Source organism: Equus quagga, chromosome 8 (genome assembly GCF_021613505.1).
Source record: "Equus quagga isolate Etosha38 chromosome 8, UCLA_HA_Equagga_1.0, whole genome shotgun sequence".
Classification (NCBI taxonomy): domain Eukaryota; kingdom Metazoa; phylum Chordata; class Mammalia; order Perissodactyla; family Equidae; genus Equus; species Equus quagga.
Genome location: NC_060274.1, coordinates 131492142 through 131510438, shown reverse-complemented (window position 1 = coordinate 131510438; position 18297 = coordinate 131492142). Strand labels below are relative to the sequence as shown.

Below are 18297 nucleotides of genomic sequence, written 5' to 3'. Positions count from 1 at the left end.
GGAGGTTGACGGTGGTGTTCCCCACTTTAAACTGTGTCTCAACGTTGGTCCTCAGGGAAGAGTCAAATCTTGCTAAAATCTCAAATTTGCATACAGTCAAATATAGCGCATGTGGGATGCAGCAACATCCACAATTCTACTAACGCAGTGAGATTACTGGTGGTGTAGACGGCTGAGTGAGACGGTCATCTCTGGATTCGTGAAACGCACCCTACAGCGCCCTAGCCACCCCTTCTGTTCCTTCAGTTCTTAGCTTTAGAGGAGAACATTTACAGCCTGATCTCAAGCAGGAGTTCTGGGCGGTACCATGTTCGCAGTTGTTGGCTCCATTGATTTCAGTGCACCTGTTGTATAAAGCTGATTATTTAATAAGACTGCAGTGTGCCATGGGTCAGATCCCGTCTCCCGACACTTCACAGCAAACAGAGAGAGCACACGGTAACATACTCTGCCGTGAGAAAGTGGATTCAAAGTGAACAGCTGGTCTTTTGCACTCCGTCTACACCCGCCTGAGCCCAGGCCTTCGTACCTGTGGTTACTTTTAAGAAGGAGTAACTTCTTACTTCCAGCAGAGGTCGGCCTCAAGGACTGGTGCCATCTGTATTGTGAGGTTCTCGCTTGGAGCCATTCAATCGGTCTTTCTCAATCAACACACTGTGATGTGTTTAGTTCTCTTCTGTCAGTTCTAATTCAGAAAATCAACCCTAAGCCTCACTGGATTACCAATCTCTCGTTTCATGGACGGAGTGTCATTTCTGGTGAGGTTGGGATTTGTCGGTGCCCATACTTGTCCCTACCCCATGGGCCATGTTGATGGCAGCTCCGAACTGCCTGGAGAACAAGGACATGGGTTCTTTCTGTGGGGTTCCTTGTCCCTGGAATGAACCATGTGACAGGGCCAGAAGGAGAGAGAAAGCAGCTATTTTCAAGTCTAAAAGGAGAGTTCAGTGTGTGGCACGCCCAGCTCTCCCTCACTTTGCAGGCTCCAATTTCCAGGTGTCTGAGCTATTTCAGGCTAATGTTTGGTCTCGATGTGGATAAGGGTGCTCGGTGCGGAAGCTGCGTCACCCTTAGAAACCATCCAATGGCTGTTACCCTCACACCCACGGGCGTTAAGGGTGTTGTGGAGGGTTACATGAATTCCTGTGCTTCTGTGCAATTCCCAGTCCCGCTTCTAGTAGTGGAAATTCAGAACAACCTCCCCAGGCCTTACTGGGCAGGGCCTGGGGTCAGAAGGCGATGCCAAGAGAAAGAAGGCATTTTATGGTATCTTTTGTGTTTTCCTTTATTCCATATTACAATTCCTTTTTTTTCAATTTTGGGTTGTAAGAATGAACTAGGAGAAATCCACAGTACCTTCTCTCTCTGAAATTACTGGAGGTACCATGGTAAGGAGACTGCCAGCAGCCGTTGAATGAAAGCTCGCCATTAGAACCCAAGAAGCCCCTCGCTGTGCAGAAAACCGTGATAATCACGTCTGTCATGTTTGTACTTAGTCCTCGTTAAATTCCGGGGAAGTTACCCAGTAGTAAATCGTGTGCAGTCTTTGCTTTTAAATCAGAGGTCATGAAAGTAACAGGGAATTCTGTTTTCCCACGTAGGGCGTCTGAGAAACCCATCAGCTACGTTTAAAACCTCGGCTGGGTTGTTGTTGAGGACGCAGACTGGGCAGTGTTGTCAACACAACCGGTTGCTCAGAACAGCAGAGGTTTCATTACCGGGAATAAGTCCAAAATTCCCAGCAATACTGGAAAATAAACATACTCTTCATTCTCCTGTTTATTAAGGGAGAAAAAATTGTTTGAAGTTTTAATTCTGAATTCCTTGGACTAACTTAAGCAGGTATAAATTGACTCCTCAGAAAAGGATGGTGGGTCAGCTGCCCTAATATCGTAAGAAATTGGCCAAATATGGGAGCCAACTCTTTGGTTCCTAGAGGATATTTACAAGCAAACGTCTATGTGTGTATAATTATAGTTTATATTCCATATTTTGCTTAAATAAATCTCAACTCATAAGAATAAAACAGGAAAGTAATTCCCATTGATAAGTCAGTCTCTCTCCCATTGATTATTGAAGCTGCAATTTCCCAACAAATCCCCGTAGGAAGACTCAGCATCTGGAAAAGGGACCTGAACACTCAGGATTTTGCTTGATTTTTGCTTGTTTTCAAGAAAGTGTTCTGTGAAATTTGCTTTAAATGTCAGGAAAAGCAGGTGCAAGGATGGGCAGGTAGGAATACAGAAAGGTAACACACGTTCACTCTGTGAGATTTCAGCGTAAGAGGGTGGCCCTGGGCATACCCCTCCCAGAGGTCGGCCCAGGGCCTCCCTGAGACTTCGGGTCCCAGCTGCCAGGCCGCGGGTGGTCTGGGAGCAGACCCCACTCTCCCCTCACCTCCACACCAGCAGGCAGCCCCACCAGGCATGAGGCTTTGGAACGTGGGTTCCTTGTCTTGATATGCTGAATCCGTAGTTTTTAAAATCATTTTTGTTTGGAATATTAAGGAAAGTTTTTTAATACAGATTAGAGTTTCTAAAGATAAAACCAGTCACTCAGCTTATTTAACAATTGTCATTCTACAGCTTAAGGCAAATTGCTAGTTTAGTCTTTTAACTGTACATTTAGAAATTCATAGGAATATGCCTAGTTCTTTTGGTGTCTTCATAAGAATCACTCTGCCACGTGGACAGTAGGTTCAATGCAAACAGATGGTTTTTCATTTTCCAAAAAACAGGAACAATAACCATAGTAAAATGATATAGCAGAATGATACTGTTAACCTTAGTCGGGCCCCAGCCCCCTGTATCCCTCGCGGACGTGCAGCCCCTCGGAATAAGTCACGTTTGATGGTGTGGGCAGGGTCTGCTACCGCAGAGGGTCCTCTTGGGGTGAAAATGCTTAATCATGGCGCCACTGGACTTGGTCAGATGCCCAGCCACTCTGGGCCGCTGGAAAGCACGTGAGCTTGGCGTTCATCAAAGCGGAGCCCCTCCATCTTACAAACTCACAATGGAGGACCCGACCTGTCCCCACAGGCCTCAGCCACCTGACAGTGCGGCGGCTGGATTAACAAGTGTACAGGCTTTCACTGACGGCCTCAAGCTTACCACCAAAACACTAGCACACACCCACGCCCAGATGAGTCTGCATGCACAGACGGGTGGAACCCCAGAGCTGAGGGCGGTAGATCATGTTGTCCAGTCTGCTCTCCCCCTCCCACCCCATTTCATGGATGCTAGACCGAGGCCCAGACAGTAACTGACTTTTTCCCAGTCATGGAGCTTATGCTTGTGTATGTAACATTTGAACAAATAGAAGGTATACCACAAAGAAGTGGGAGACAAAGAGAAAGAACGGAGGAAGATCAAGCACAGAGCTCAGAGGAAGCTGCAGGCACTGTTTGTTTCCATCGAGAGCAGTGGACGAAGACACACCCGCCATGTTGGGGTTGTCACCAAAAGCCCCAGATGGAAAATCAGTGTGAGCAGAAACTTACTTGATTTCCTCTAGGTACACTGCTCCTGTCTGGGAAATTGTAAATGTGATAAAACTTGCGTTCATTTAGTTACATATTTGCTTTACTTTTATTCAGTTCGAGACTACACGAAACCACAGGAAGGCTTTCTGCGGCCCATATTTGCTTCATGCACAAAGTGCTTCTGCCCAGAATCGTTTCCTGTCCAACAGGATGTGCATGGAATAATTGTGATTGTCTTCTGAGTTATTGTTAAACTGATGGCACATTTCACCACTCTGTGATCAGTGTGCTGTTTACTGCCATCCAAGTGGCAGCCTCATGACAGCGTCGCAGGTGGAGAGCGCCCGGCCACGGTGTGCACCGCTGCCCCTCACCCCACCTCCTTCCCTGTCCTGGGGGCTTGAGCAGGCGACAGTGGAAGTAGCTGAAACACCGTGACAGTTCGAACCTGCCACCACACTTGCTTTATTTACCCTCCTGAAGGCTGTGCAGATTCCACTTTCAATCACACATTGCTCATTTTGGAAGCAGCGAAAGTGTGCCAGTTTGAACATACTAACAGTTTAAAAATGTGTTGCTCTCTAAATTGCTTTGGGCAAAAAAGCACATTTGAGAAGGAGGTGGGGTTTTACTTTTATGCAGAACTATTTGCAAGGAGGAGACAGGGGTCTCCATAAATAGCTGTCACCCTCAACAAACGTATATTTTGTAAAATCAAAACTCCTTATTTCTGCTAAGCATTTTTACACTGAAACATTTTAGTTGAGGCTTTCAGAGAGAGTAACGTAATTTTACCTGTATTGTGTGTGTTGTGGTGAATTTCAGAACGAGGTCCGGTTTTAATTACGAATCACTAAATCAGACACACAAAAAGCGCTTTTCTTGCTCCCCCACCCCTGAGCCAGCGTCACGTTGTTGTTCTGTCTGAATAACTTACATCTGTTCTTTTATGCTCTTCGCTCTTCCGTGGGGTACATAATTATAAGGTGCACTCAGTGCGTCCTTTCATGCTGACAAGCGTCATCTCTGAAAGTCTTGATGGGTGAGCATGGATTCACCAGATTGCTGTCAGAGAAGAGGGCCTCACATGGCTCTTCTTCAAACCCAAAGGCAGAGCTGTGTTTTAAGGTGGCACCAGGGTTTACGGCTGACATCCTTGTGCGTCACCTCAGAATTACGTGCGGTCCAGACTTTATCATTTTTCACAATGTTGGGAAATGCATTCTCAACAATTATCTTTTAAAAATACACAGCATTTTAAATCTTTAATGAAACCCTGGTCTCACAAGAGGACATTCTAGTGCTGGACGTGAAAGAATAAAGACCTGCGCACGTCTCATTAGCGAGCGGCTCTCCCAAACAAAGGTGAGAGTCCACCCTGTCTGCTGGGGTGGTCTCTGCAGTGCCTTTTGGGGTGTGTGGGAGGGGAGGAGAGGGATGAGGTCTTGGCTGACACCTCGCCTGCTGGCTCCCTGTCCTCGTAGGATGGCCACGGTTTGGCGTTGAGGGGAGAGAGCCCCGTTCATTTGACAACCCTCAGACCAGGCTTTAATCCTGTTTGCTTCTCCAGGCTTTATTCTCCTGTTGTTGTTTTTTTTCCCCCTGCTTAGTCAGTCTTTGAGTTAAATGTTATAATTAAGGTCTTTTAAGCCAAACTTCCCCTATTGAGGCTCGCAGGCTGCACTCGGACAAATCAACTGGCCGGAAAACCCACGACTCGTTCTTCTTTGTTTGTTTGTTTTCATCTCTCGTCTGGCACTGTAGAAACAGAATAGGAAATTAGCTGCTGGAAGGCTGGGCCCCGTCTCCTGGGAAGTGCTTGCCACACTGGGCCGCAGACCCCGGCGGCATGACTCAGCTGTGCCTGAGCCCCTTTCGGGGTAAACAGAAACGAGCCCCCTGTGAGAGGAGTTAACTCTTTCTGGGAGGCAGGACCCTGAGGCGTTGTTCACGGGCCTGGGGGAACCGTGGCCTCACCCTCTGCTGAGATTGCAGCTTTCACCTCTCCCCAGCCCAGCGCCTGCAGTTCTAACAACTGGGCTCATTACCTTGAGCCCTGCACGTGCCCTGTGGCTGGGCTCGGAGGCCATTCCCGCAGACACGTGGCCAGCTGTTTGGCAAGCACTCGCATCCACGGAAGTGTTGCCGGTGCTGGTTGGGCCGCCCTCCTCTCCTGCCCTCATCCCGCCGTTCTGCCTCAGCCTGGCCTGTTACGTGGGTCAATTCACATATTGGCATCTGGTCTCTTTGGTCTACTGGTCTTTTTTTCTGCTGCTGCCACTCCTGTTCCGTCAATATCAGGTGTAGAAAAAGCATTCAGACGTGATGCCCAGGCTCCAGGCTCCAGACCACCCGGGCTCCACCTAAAACCCCAGCTCGCGTTTGAGCCGGGAAGGGCAACAAAGAAGACCAGCCTGCGTCTTCTCACTTCCAAGAGTGTGTCACTGTCGCATTCAGCGCAGGGCGAGCCACCTTAACCGCCGTTTTCCCTCCTCATTTTTTGACCAGCTTTTTAGCTAAACTTGTTGCTGTAATGTCGTTTCTGCAGATGGATCACGACCCTAGGAATCCTGCATATATCGCCACCCAGGGACCACTGCCTGCTACCGTGGCTGACTTCTGGCAGGTGAATCTTTTTTCATTAAAATTGTGTTTCTGAAAGTAAGATCTTAATCAATTGATTGTGAATAACACCTTGGGTTTGATTAAGCCAATTCACACTTGTTTTCAGGTGCTCGTCCACCTAAAGGAGGGAAAGTATTCCTCTCTCTACCTTGAAATAGTCCCTGCCGGGGTTTTCTGGGAAAGCCAGGAAGGGACCCAGGACTAGCCAGGGGCCCACTAGTCTCTTTGAGCATGTTAATACACAGGTGCCATCATCTGCATTTTCTGGGTAAGGCAGGTGAGCATCCGGAGCTTACATGACTCACCCGAGCCGGCACCTGGAAACCAAGAACATGTCTGCATGGCCCCCAGCTCTTTCCTTCATGCTATTTAAGAAAGTAAAACCCCTCAAACTCCCATGTTACGTTGTTCAAACTTGTCATCGTGGTGTAGAACCATTAAACTTTGGCATTAGGACAGTCCTGAGGACAGGCTGTCCCCACCACCCGTGAGACGCTGTTTCCTCCGTGCTGTGCCTACCGAGAGGTGGTCCAGCCTGCGTGAGCGCCTCCGGGCACAGGGCACACAGCACCCTCGGGCTGTGCAGTCCTGGGGCAACTGCTCCTGTTGCAAGTTCTTCCTTATGCCGTGCAGAACCGCTGCCTGAGATGTGAGCCCATCGGACCTGGCTCTGCTCTTAGGATGTCGCTGAAATGTCATAGAACCCAAGGTCGGTTCACTGCAGTTCACCAGCTACAGCTCGGGCTTCTCCTGCTCGGCAAAAAGGACAAGAATATCCAGAGTCATGTGGCAGAATGAGGAATACCAACAGAGTTCCAATAGCACCAGAGTTTCCACTCTGCCATCACCCGTTATCTAAAATGTGCGTGTTTACGTATGGCATTTAGGGCCCCCAGTATGAGTTGTTTTATTTTTACCAACCTCAGGTCCTGCTCATTACTTCGCATGTGCAAGACTTCACTCACCAACAGAATCACAACTTCTTGAGGGCATGTGGACACTTAACAGCATAAAAACTGCTCCCATCCACCCTCCACTTGCTGTGGACCAGGTCCTGTGTTAAGGGTTAGACGTCAATGCTCTCCTGACTCTGAGATGTTCCCCACTGTGTATCTGTTTCTGTGCCCAGATTTCCCTCCTCTTAGGTCACCAGTCATTCAACTTAGAGGCCACCCAACCAGTGTGACCTCATCTTGATTGATTCCATCTGCAGAGTCCTGTTTCAAATAAGGTCATGTTCACAGGTTCCGGGGTGGACACGAATTTTGGGGAACACTATTCCACCCATTGCAATGGCTAAGAAGAAAACAGACATTGCTTGAGCACCTAATATGGCGCTATCGTGACGGGGCAAGTGGCCAGTGTGGGAGTCCAGAGAGAGGCCGCCAGGCGGGCAGGGTGGCGAAGGAGGGGCGGAAAAAGCACAGAGAGTTCCATGGTCTTCAGCAAGGGAGACATGGTCGGGCCCAGCATGTCCGGAACGAGGAGGTCTAGAAGACGGATTAAGAGTGGCTCCTCTGTCTTCACGTGAACGAGGGACATCTAGAACATTCTCTCTGTAGGATTTGACTCACAGCGTGAGCCCTTCCACCTTCGCCACACTGCAGAATTTCTCACGCGTAACGTGGAAGGAGCCTTGCGTATGTGTTCACGGGTGCGAAGGACTGAGGTTTCTCTGAGAACAGCTGTTTGCCTGCAGGGAAGTGGGACCCCTGCACCTGCCAGGGCTCATGGGGCCCGCAGGGGCTTCCACACGGCACCAGCCGCCTCAAAAGGAGAGTCAGGATTGCTTTTGCGGAGAAGTCTGAAGGCGTAAGCCAGGGCGTGGAGGACCGGCTTTGGGTGGCAGGAGTAAGGGACTGGTCCTGGAGGAATTTGGCAGATCCTTGGCATTTCTGTCACCATTTCCTGCTCTCTTCCCAAAGCAGACGTCACTAATAGCCTGTGGGACTGCCCCAGCTGACCCACATGCAGCTCTGCCCTCTCCCTCCACATCAGCTGTGACGAAGCTTATCTGCGAAGGGAGTCTGCTATTTGCCACCCCTCCTTTCCTATTTTTAGGATGAGCTGGCAGAATGACGTTCTCTCTGCAGTGGTAGCTTCCGGGCATGGCCGCCACGTGCTGGGTGTGCCTGGGAGGCACAGAGCAATCGTCTCTTAACCAGAAATTCCGCCAAATTCAGGTGCGTGAGGAGTGTTTGTGGATGTGAAATACAGAGCCAGGTTACGTGAGGTCCCTCGCGCTGGGTGTGGCAGTGCCGTGGCCCAGGAACTGGGCAGTCACCACAGGACTTGGACTGATGGCCATTCCCTGGTCACACGAGGTGGCGAAGCCCAGAGGAAACTCGTGAATTTCTAGGCTTGTCCACCTGCTGGACGAATGGCTAACTCTCAGACAGAATCAGAGACTGGACGCCTCTCCCGGCTGGCGAGATGGGACACAGACCCCGCGACAGGGCAGCCAAGCACTGGCTCGAATCAGCAGGAATGCGGTTGGTTCCCAATTCCTGTTAACATTTATTTCTATTATTAACATTTTACCAAAAGAAGTCCACCCGTCAATTTCTATTTTGCACTTTCTGAAAGCGTTCTGCCATGAAGTCTTAACTGGGGGAAATGCACTTTCTCCTCTCCAAAAGTGATAGGCTCAATTTACATAAAGTTCTTGTTCTTTAGCACCCACAAATGATGGTTCTTAGGATGGTCGAGAAAAAACCTGAGCTAAGAACTATAAGAGACCCACAGAATGTAAAGATTTTTCCTTCCAAGTACTTACTGTGCAGTGGGGGGTGAGGCAGAAACACAGGAGAAAGGTAATTGAGTTAAACAGAAGGGTGAGGGAGCAGGCCAGGGTGCCCCCAGCCATGCCGAAGGCCTGAGGCTGTGGAGATGACAGTGTCTTGGAGCATCTGTGTGCACTTGCAGCACTGGGTCCAGCAGAGATCAATTTGGAAGACACAGCCCTTTTCCGTAGTGCGCTCCCACGCTCCCATCTCCGGACAGACAGGCTCTTCTGGTCAGCCGACAGATGACCACTTTGCAGGCATCGCCATCAAAGCTGCCAAGAACCAAGCCGGAGCCTCCAGAGGTGACCGAGCCTGGTGTCAGTGGAGGTGACAGGCCCACACCACCTAATTAAAACCCCGCAAAGCTGACTCTGCTCTGCCAGCGCCTGCTCATCACCACTTAGACCCCACTCCACGTGCGGGCACCCCGTGCCATCCCACTGCTCCCCGATCTCCAGGATGACCAGGGTCACACAGTCCCTCTTCCTCCTGAGACCATGGCAAACCAGGGCTTGTGACTTACCCTCAGTGGCATGACTCCAAGAGTGCTAGAAGGTCCCCAATTCCTTTCCCTCTGTGATGCTCGCAATGACTCGCCCTTGGTTGTTCATTCCTGTATATCCTCTGGGTAGCCAACAATGAAAGACAGGAGCATTCAGAGATTTTGCTGATTCTGGAGTGTCGGGAAATTGGGGAAGGGAGAAATTTACTTAGGATCCCTGTTAACTTACAGGTTGGTTGATTTTAAAGCACATTATCTGATTAAAGGAAAATACAAGAATTGAGGACAGTTCACTGCTCAGGAAAAACTTGAGTTTTCATTACCTGAGTTCATAGGCACTTTAACCACATGCCCTAGATTTTCCGGGACACTTTACTTAAAATATTTAGCCTTGTTGAATTTTCTCTACATAAATTCACAGCTCCTTAAAGATAAAAGGAAACTTTTGTCAGGCCATCTTATCTAAATTCGGGTTTGAAAACCATGGCCCCTGCAGGGTTGTGCATGGTTATGCCTGGCGAGCATGGCAGCAAAAAGTTCGTGAGTCCTCTTCTGACACAGGCCACAGAGTCGACTTAGGCTTGGGTGAAAAATACATATCCTGAGTTTCTTTTTTAACTGATTTTTATGAATCACGGCTGAAAACATCCTGACTATTCTGCTGTTACGTGTAATGCAGGTTCCCTAGTCTGCCTGTCTGTGTCTGCCTGCCTTCCCCCTCCTCCGCCTCCGCCTCCTCCTTCTCCTCTTGATTCACAAGTGGATCTGATGCCTTTATATCAGGTCTTGATTTTGAAAAGGAAAACGGCAGCCTAACAGTGGCACTTCTATCTAAAGGGACAATACGCATATTCAGTCTGAAATGGGAACACGGGCCTCAGGACTCGAAGCGATTCTAAGTGACAGCATCCTCGGGCCCAGGTTGCTTCCTATATAGTCAAATACTGACATAAAGCCCTCCACGGTGACTGCACAAGTGTGGATAGAAAAGAAGTCCAGTTTGTAAGTATGTGGCCTAGGTAGGGAAACCCCTAAATGACACAGTAGGCAAGCCCCATTGAAGCTGCTTGACAAATAAGCAGGCCATTCTTTTCAAAAGAACTCTTACTTGATTCCAGTTCAATGGCAAATGCTTCTTATTTAGATGCTTTCTCCTCCTTGCCTGGGCAAAAGTATTGCTGGTGGAAAAAAATTCCAAAAGTTGCTGCTGTTTATCAGATATCAAATCGTACCTGTGTGACTGACTGGGGCTCGGGTCCCATCCAAACTGCTGCAAGGTGCGCGTCCTGCTGCTCGGCCCCAGCCGGGCAGGACATTTTATCCCAGCACTGCTACCGTGCACGTCGGCTTCCACGACCTCACTGTTCTATCTCTAAAGGAAGCCCACGCTGACACGTTCATTTACTGGAAAACAGATGAGGTAGGTGTGTTATGAGTCATTTGTGGAAGACGTAATAAAGATTTATTACCCTTCATTTACTTAGGTCTCCATCTCCGAAGTTATGGTGTGACCCAGCGCCTGTGACTCTGTGACTGGTACAGAACAGGGCCGGAAAGGGCTCGCGATGTTACGTTTCTTAAGACTGTCCTTTAGGCAGGGTGAGGGCGGGCTTTGGAAATCTCTGCCGAAAAAGGTGTTACAGACACTTTTTTTTTTTCTTCTTTAACCTATTTCAGACCAAACGGTTACAGCTGATTGACATCAATGAGCTCATGAGGAGTAACATGAAGTGCTCTTAAGCCTTATTAACTGACTCATTATTTTTAAACATGAGTCAGCATCTTCATCGCTGGGGTTCAGTTTATCTCTGTTCACCCCATGAGAGGAAGTTTACAAGGGAGACGACTGTGCGCTCAGGACTGCAGGGAGAAGCTCAGCCGGTGGAGAGAGGCTGTCTGCATATCCAGCAGCTGCAGCATGCGTGCAAACAGTTCATGTGCTTTAACAAAAACCTGCTTCTCTCTGCATGAAGCAGGTCCTGCGAGGACCTCTGCCAGGCAAACCTTTGATAGCATATTCTTTGAGTTATCTCTTTTTACAGAAATACTCAAATGATCTCTTTTGAAATTATCGATTGTTTTCAACTAAGCACCAGCCATAATCAATCTCTATGCTAGATGCCTTGGAGGGTAGAAATGGCAGCCAGACGAGTGTCTAGTCTTCAAGGAGGGGACAGCCTGGTAGAAGACAGCCGTGAGAACGTAGGTGAGCGTAATGCAAGCAGAAGGGACACATCACAAGAGGTCTAGTCAGAGGAAGGAAAGGTTTTCTGCCTGCAGGGACCAGGGTGCTTTGTAGAGAAGATGGCCTGGGCGTTTTACTGTTTCAGGTTGATCATCTTTCCTTTTGTCGGTTCTTAGCGGGGCTTTGAAAGAGTTTTGTTTGCTAAATATTTAGTATGTACTCCAAAAAGACTTGGCATGGAGAGACCCTACAGCTCTTTCCATGTGCTTTAATTAGCTTAATTCGTGAAACAGAGTTGACATTTTCAACGCCCATGAAGGATCTGAGGGATGGAATATTCGGCCACATGTCAACGAGTGTGCTGGTGTCCTGGGGCTGCTGTGACAAATTACCACAAACTGGGGAGCTTAACACAACAGAAATGCGTTATCTCACGGTTCTGGAGGCCAGAAGTCCAAAATCAAGGTGTTTGCAGGCCCTGCTCCCTCCGGAGCGTCGAGGGGAGCATCCTTCTTCCAGCTTTGAGTGGCCCCAGGCATTCCCGGCTGTGGCAGCATCAGCCCAGGCCCTGCCTCCTCATCACACGGCCCTCCCCCGTGTGCCTCTGTCTTTACATGGTGCTTCCCCGTTCTCATAAGGACATCAGTTTTATTGGATTAGGACCTACCCTAATCCAGTATAGTCTCATCTTTTTAACTTGATCACATCTGCAGAGACCCCATTTCCGAATAAGGTCTCGTTCACACGTACCGAGGGCTAGGACTTCAGCATATCTTTCAAGGGGACACAATTCAACACATCACAGAGGCAATATGGATTTTTCTTATCAACAACGTATAAACGTACTCAGTTGTATCAAATAGCAGCCAAAGTCTGTATTTCGTGTCACTTGGGACCACTCTCTGAACTACTTAGTGTCAACTTCTCCACTTGCTGCTGATGACCATGGACAGGTTCCCATTCTAAGTAGCGTCAGCTGTGTTGTCATCATGAGAGTCTCCTCTGTGTCATCTTTGAGTGGCTCAGCCTGAGACGGGCTCACAGAGATTGGCAGCAGGTGTAGCCACAGTGTTCTGTGGTAGCTGAGAACCAGTGAGCTGGCTGTTTGTGTTCCCGCGGCAGAGACCACCAGTGCAGTTGCCAACGCTCCCACCCCCCGGGCACTCCAAGTGACAATGTTCAGGCATCCTGGGCTTTCAAGGGGGACCTCCAAGGAGTAAAGCTGTGTTTTTGAGAAGAAGCTCACCTAAAAGGTGGGCTTTCCAGCTCTTCTCCGAAGCACAGTGACAGTAATTTATACTCGGGATCCAGCGCTTACAGCTCATTTTTAATCCACTTTGGCAGCTTTTTTTGATCCAGAGATGGAAGCACTTACTTCCTGTTTGGGAAAAGTAATCTACTTTATGCCAAATGAAGGCAACGTGGGCAGGTCTACAGATGGCCGTGGCTTACTCCAGGACACCACGCCCGCTGGTGACAGGGACCTTGAGTCACCTCTGAGTCTCCCGATGCACACCAGGTGCTCAATAAACCAGAAGATGACCGTGCAGGATGGGTTCTCTGATACTGAACCAAACAGAACTGCTAGAAATTGCCGTTTCTGGTATTCAAGCATTCGGCGCTTTCATTTAGTAAACTGCCTATTTCGGTGGACTACACCCAGATTAGGTAGGGACTCTGGGTCGTAATTTACTTCCTCGAATAGAAAGGTTTAGATTTCTCTAAGACTTGTCACACAAACAGCACCCTCCTAGTGCTGGGTACCAACCAAGCCAAGGAAGACAAAAATATTGAAACTACTCCCTGTTCAGAAATGGAAACTGAGTTAACTGGAGTTTCCACGAGTACCCTATGTTCCCACCAAAATCCACACTAACTTGTTCAGTGTGTTCTGATGTGGAGCTGGGCAGGGACGGCGGTGGGAGGTGGGAAGGGGGTTGGTGGAACACTGGCGTGTCCTGTGCCCCAAGTCAAGGCACCTCGAGCTGATGTAGCCAGAGCCACGAACGACATCATGACGCAGGAGCCCAAGCGGGCTGCCTGGTTTGTTTGATTGAGTAAATTCCCCTCTCTGCTTTTACACACGGTGACCTAGAAAGAAATATTATCCCCAAGAGTGCCTTTGGGATTGTTTGTTTAAATTAAGTTTCATTTGGATTTAATCTTAACCAAACCTTCAGAGAGCCAGGCGGGCTCCCTCGATGGAGGTGCCGCCTGTGTGGACCAATGAACACGGCCGCCCGCCCGGAAGGACCCCTCTCTAAGTGAGGGGGCTTCCTAATGTCACACTTGGGTGGCACAAGCAGAGTGCCAGATGATTAGTTTATGGTCTAGATCATTGTATTTTTATTACACTCATAAAATCTGTGTTTCTCCTCATTTTCGTAATGGCTTCAATGAGCTTCTCCACCTTCCAAAGGCACATTAAATTGTCGTGTGCTGGAAGGCCCTATTCAGTGGAGCAGGTTTGAAAGCCTGCACAGCTTGAATCAGACACATGCTTTGAATTCTCGTCTCGTTGTTGGATTTGCACTAGGAAAAAGGAAAGTATATGGGTTTGAGCATAATTCATATTTATTTGTGGACTTTTTTGTAAACACTTCAGCAGCATCCATTAAATTCCAACATAAATGATACTCGATGAGGTGCCCTAAGAGCATCGACTGTTTCTATCTCATGGGAATATAAATCAGTGTTAAAAGAGGAAAACATCGTGCACATGTCGGATTTTTAAAATGTAATTTAAAAGGGGAATTTAATAACATGAACATGAAGAGAAAGCATTTTATATTCAAGATATGTGGATTTTTTAAATGACAAGATCTTAATTGGATTGTTATATCTGTACTTAAAAGAAATAGAAGCTCTCGGATACTAAATACATCAAAATGTGGTTGCTTATATATTTTTCTGTGGAGTTACTGTAAGCCACTGCAGGAGAAGCAGACCCCTCTTACTCTGTAATTTAGTGTGCTAATAAAAGTCTGCACTGCCACCTCAGTGTTCCCCACAGAATTAATGGTTTTTCGTAATTATGCTCTAAGTGTTAATATGCAGGTTCAGGGCCACAAAGTTGCGAGCTGTGTTTGGAAAGCAGTTGAGTGGAGGGCTTTTCTCCTTTGCCGTTTCTCTCTGGTTAAATGTGCGTGCATTAGTTTACTGTGTCTCAGAGTTGTTTTCTAATGTGGCTATTATGAAGTATTAAATCAGTTTGGGACTTGCTTTAATTTGAATAGAACTGCTCTATTTTGGTGTAAGTAAGTGAAATTCCAGTGGCAAACCGTGGCTTTCTGGAATGCACTTGGAAAAGAACCCTTGCAGGGCCTGCCTCCAATAGGAGAGCTGCTTCACAGAGCAAAATGTTTGCCTAGTCACACAAAATAACGACAACTACCGAAAAATGAGCGTGTCAACCGATCTCAGTTTGAGGGTTAGGGAGAGGCGGGCGTTCATTCCGGCGTCAGCCCGCCCACCCTGGAGGAGGGAGCATCAGGTGTGTGTTGTCTGTTTCTGTTGCATTATAGAAAGTTTCCCTTACAAATCAGAAGTTGGGAAGCCAAACAGCTGAGCATGGAACTGAGGAGGTTTTAAAAGGCGTGCAGTGAATTCAGTGGGTTCTTTTTTTAATATTTCATGGAACATGCAAAATCTGGGGCCAGCATATTCAGAGATGCGAAAGCAGCTGCAGAGTAAAAGTGTCTAGTGAAAATGAAATAAATTTCCTGTGAATGGAATAAATTTGGACTGCTCTCTGAGTGCAGTAATTACACGTGTCACGCAGTGAGGAGCCAGTCACGCCATGGCCATGGGTCTCTCTTTGTCTGCAGATGGTGTGGGAGAGCGGCTGTGTGGTGATCGTCATGCTGACCCCCCTCTCGGAGAACGGCGTCAGGCAGTGCTACCACTACTGGCCGGACGAAGGCTCCAATCTTTATCACATCTACGAGGTACCCACCAAGGTGCCCCCCACCCCCGGGGCTCGTGGCAGGGGCTGTGGACCTACCCAGCAAGGGGCTCGGGCCACTATCCCCACTGAAGCCACGCTGGGCAGTCAGGTCCCCACCAGGAGTCAGCCCCTTGGGGGAGGCTGGTGAGCAGACCTGTGGGGCCAGTTGGTGCCAGGCGTCCCAAGGACCCTGCGGTCAGTAGACAGCCAGACCCTCCAAACAGCCATGCCCTGGTGACTTGGACTCTGGCATAAATGGCATGGTTTTCATTTTTAAAGTTTTATGAATCCAAATGCAGACAGAAAGGACAAAAAAAAAAATGTACTCACGGGGTGCTCCTTGAGCCAGGTTCCAAATAACAGGCCGTTTAGTGGGTCCATTTTCAGAAAGAACCCTGCCATGACGCTCGTTGCTCATGGCTCCCTGCCTGCACCCTGCATATCCCCACTGGTCTGTTCCGAGGTTTGTGTCACAGCATTTGACCTTTTTATTTGAGGGTCACCTGCTGGCAAGCCTATTTCTCTTGCTGGATTTTCTATCCACATCAAGAAGGAACTAAGAAAACCTGAGCAGTTAAACCAGCAGCAGATGCATGCTTCGGCTCTGTTTTGCATTAAAATTAGTCAAAATGCCAAAGGCTCCCAGTAAGAACCATGTTAGAAGCTTAACGATTAATCCTGAGTCGTATAGTTGTGGCTCTGGGGTCAAATGGGCTTAAATCTGAGAAGAGCTTGCGCTCAGTCACGTCAGTGTATCTGCCAGGGTCCTTTGGTCTCCTCTTTCTACATCCAGGTAATGCCGTCTGTGCTGAAATTTAAGTTAGAGTGGAACCCCATTGGTGTTTTTGTTCAAAGGTATAATTTTTCTGTGGTGATTTTTCTTGAAGGTTTATATGGCTTAGAAATACAAAAGACAAAACTGGAATAGTTTTGTAACATATTTTTCTTAAAATTTGACTAATATGTCCCTAGGTGACATTTACAGAAATCCCACAGTTAGCTTTTGTATAAACCGTGTTGAAATTGAGAAGGCAGGAGGAGGCTGTTGAGCCAGTTGTCAACCCACCTGGGATGTAAAATTTGTCATCCTCGTGGTGTCTACCCTTCTCTTCTCAAAGCGGCTCCGTGCCGGGCGATGCTGAGGCTCCGATGCCCATGCCTGGCTCTGTCTCCCTGTCCGCCTTCCCGCCCAGGTGAATCTGGTCTCTGAGCACATCTGGTGTGAGGATTTCCTCGTGAGGAGCTTTTATCTGAAGAACCTTCAAACCAACGAGACACGTACCGTGACCCAATTCCACTTCCTGAGCTGGTATGACCAGGGAGTGCCTTCCTCCACGAGGTCCCTTCTGGATTTCCGCAGGTATGACAAACAGCCCGCGAGCAGCTAACGCATTTGGAGGGTGGACTCAGATAGAAGGGAGCACGGTTGAGTAGCGGGTCTCCTTGTGGCTAAGCTGCCGTTAGCTGTAAGATGCGCCATCTGTTCTGTATTTACGTATTGCAGATATATTTACATTAGGGGAGGGGAGGGAAACCATATTAACTGTACGTACTAATTGCAAGATGTTTTCTAGTTTTAGGGGTGTTAAAGCATGAGAGGGGAATAGGTGTCTTAGAATTGTGGAAATATGGTCATTATTTTTGATAAGATTCTTCGAGTGATGAAGAGTCCTAAAGTTTATATTTCACAGGATATTGATGAATAAAACCCAGATTTTTAGTTTGGATACTCATCTGGTTAGATATGACGATGAGATTTAACAGGCGTACGCCCACATTCTAAAATGGATCATCTTGGATGAAAGCCTGGATATAGTTAGCACATAACTGTGTGTATTTTTAGTGCAATTTTGAAACTGACAGTTTAGAAACATCCAGTATTTTGTTCACGCTCTAGTCAGTTAGTCACCCAATGGGTTGTCTTGTTTTAAAGCGTATGTATTGAGCTGTTGAAATGAATGCTAGACTCCGTCTTGCAGGAAGATATTGACAATGCAGAAAAACAAAATTTAAAACGGAAGCTTTGATTGTACGTCCGAGTTAGGGATAATAGTGGGCTAGCACTGGCTATTTAATGGTGGTAAGTGAATCAACAACTACGAGAAAGTGAAGGTGTTGAACAGCATCAATCCCAGGTTCTAAGTTTCACTGAGCCTCTCTTACACTGAACTAATTGGAAACCCACCTAGGAAGGAAAACAGATACGTGTTCAAAACACGGAATCAGAGAAGAACAAAATGCTCTTAACTCCAGCCTTGTACATAATCACAAAGTGACTTGTATCTGAATGGCTGTGCATCCCTGAGTCCACAGTTAAGTAATTGGAGGGAGGTTGAAAAGGCAAGTATTGTCATAAAGATGGGGATTCAGGCTTATCTCTAAATTTTTTGAATTTGTATGTTAGCGATTCTTAAGGTTATTGGGATGCTATTTCTTTTGCCTTTGAGTCTACTTTGAAAAACAAAACAAATTTTTTGATTTGAGTAATTCTTTGGCTCAAATAGCATATGAAAGAGGTCAAAGAGAGACAAGCATTGGTGTCACAGCCGTAATACACGTTCGGTGACCCCATCCCCTCTCCATCGCCTCTCTCGAAGAGCAGAGGGGGTGCCATGTGTCGACTCCTGAACGCATCCTGAAACTGTGCCTACACACAATGCCTTCCCAGTCCATCCTAATTTCCTGGCCATTTTATACATTTTCTTGATCAAATTTATCTCGAAAGCCATGATATCTAAAAATCTTACTTAGGGCACATTTCCTGAGATAACG

General features: G+C 47.7%; 1 protein-coding gene across 1 annotated transcript in view; it reads left to right on the top strand.

Annotated features, from left to right (window-relative positions):
* The window catches only part of PTPRN2 (protein tyrosine phosphatase receptor type N2), a 738567-nt gene that overhangs the window by 691084 nt on the left and 29186 nt on the right, over nt 1-18297 (top strand). The window contains exons 16-18 of the mRNA XM_046668847.1: nt 6030-6107; nt 15407-15526; nt 16719-16885. Of these exons, the coding sequence (XP_046524803.1) occupies nt 6030-6107; nt 15407-15526; nt 16719-16885 (365 nt within the window). The remainder of the gene's footprint in view (nt 1-6029; nt 6108-15406; nt 15527-16718; nt 16886-18297) is intronic.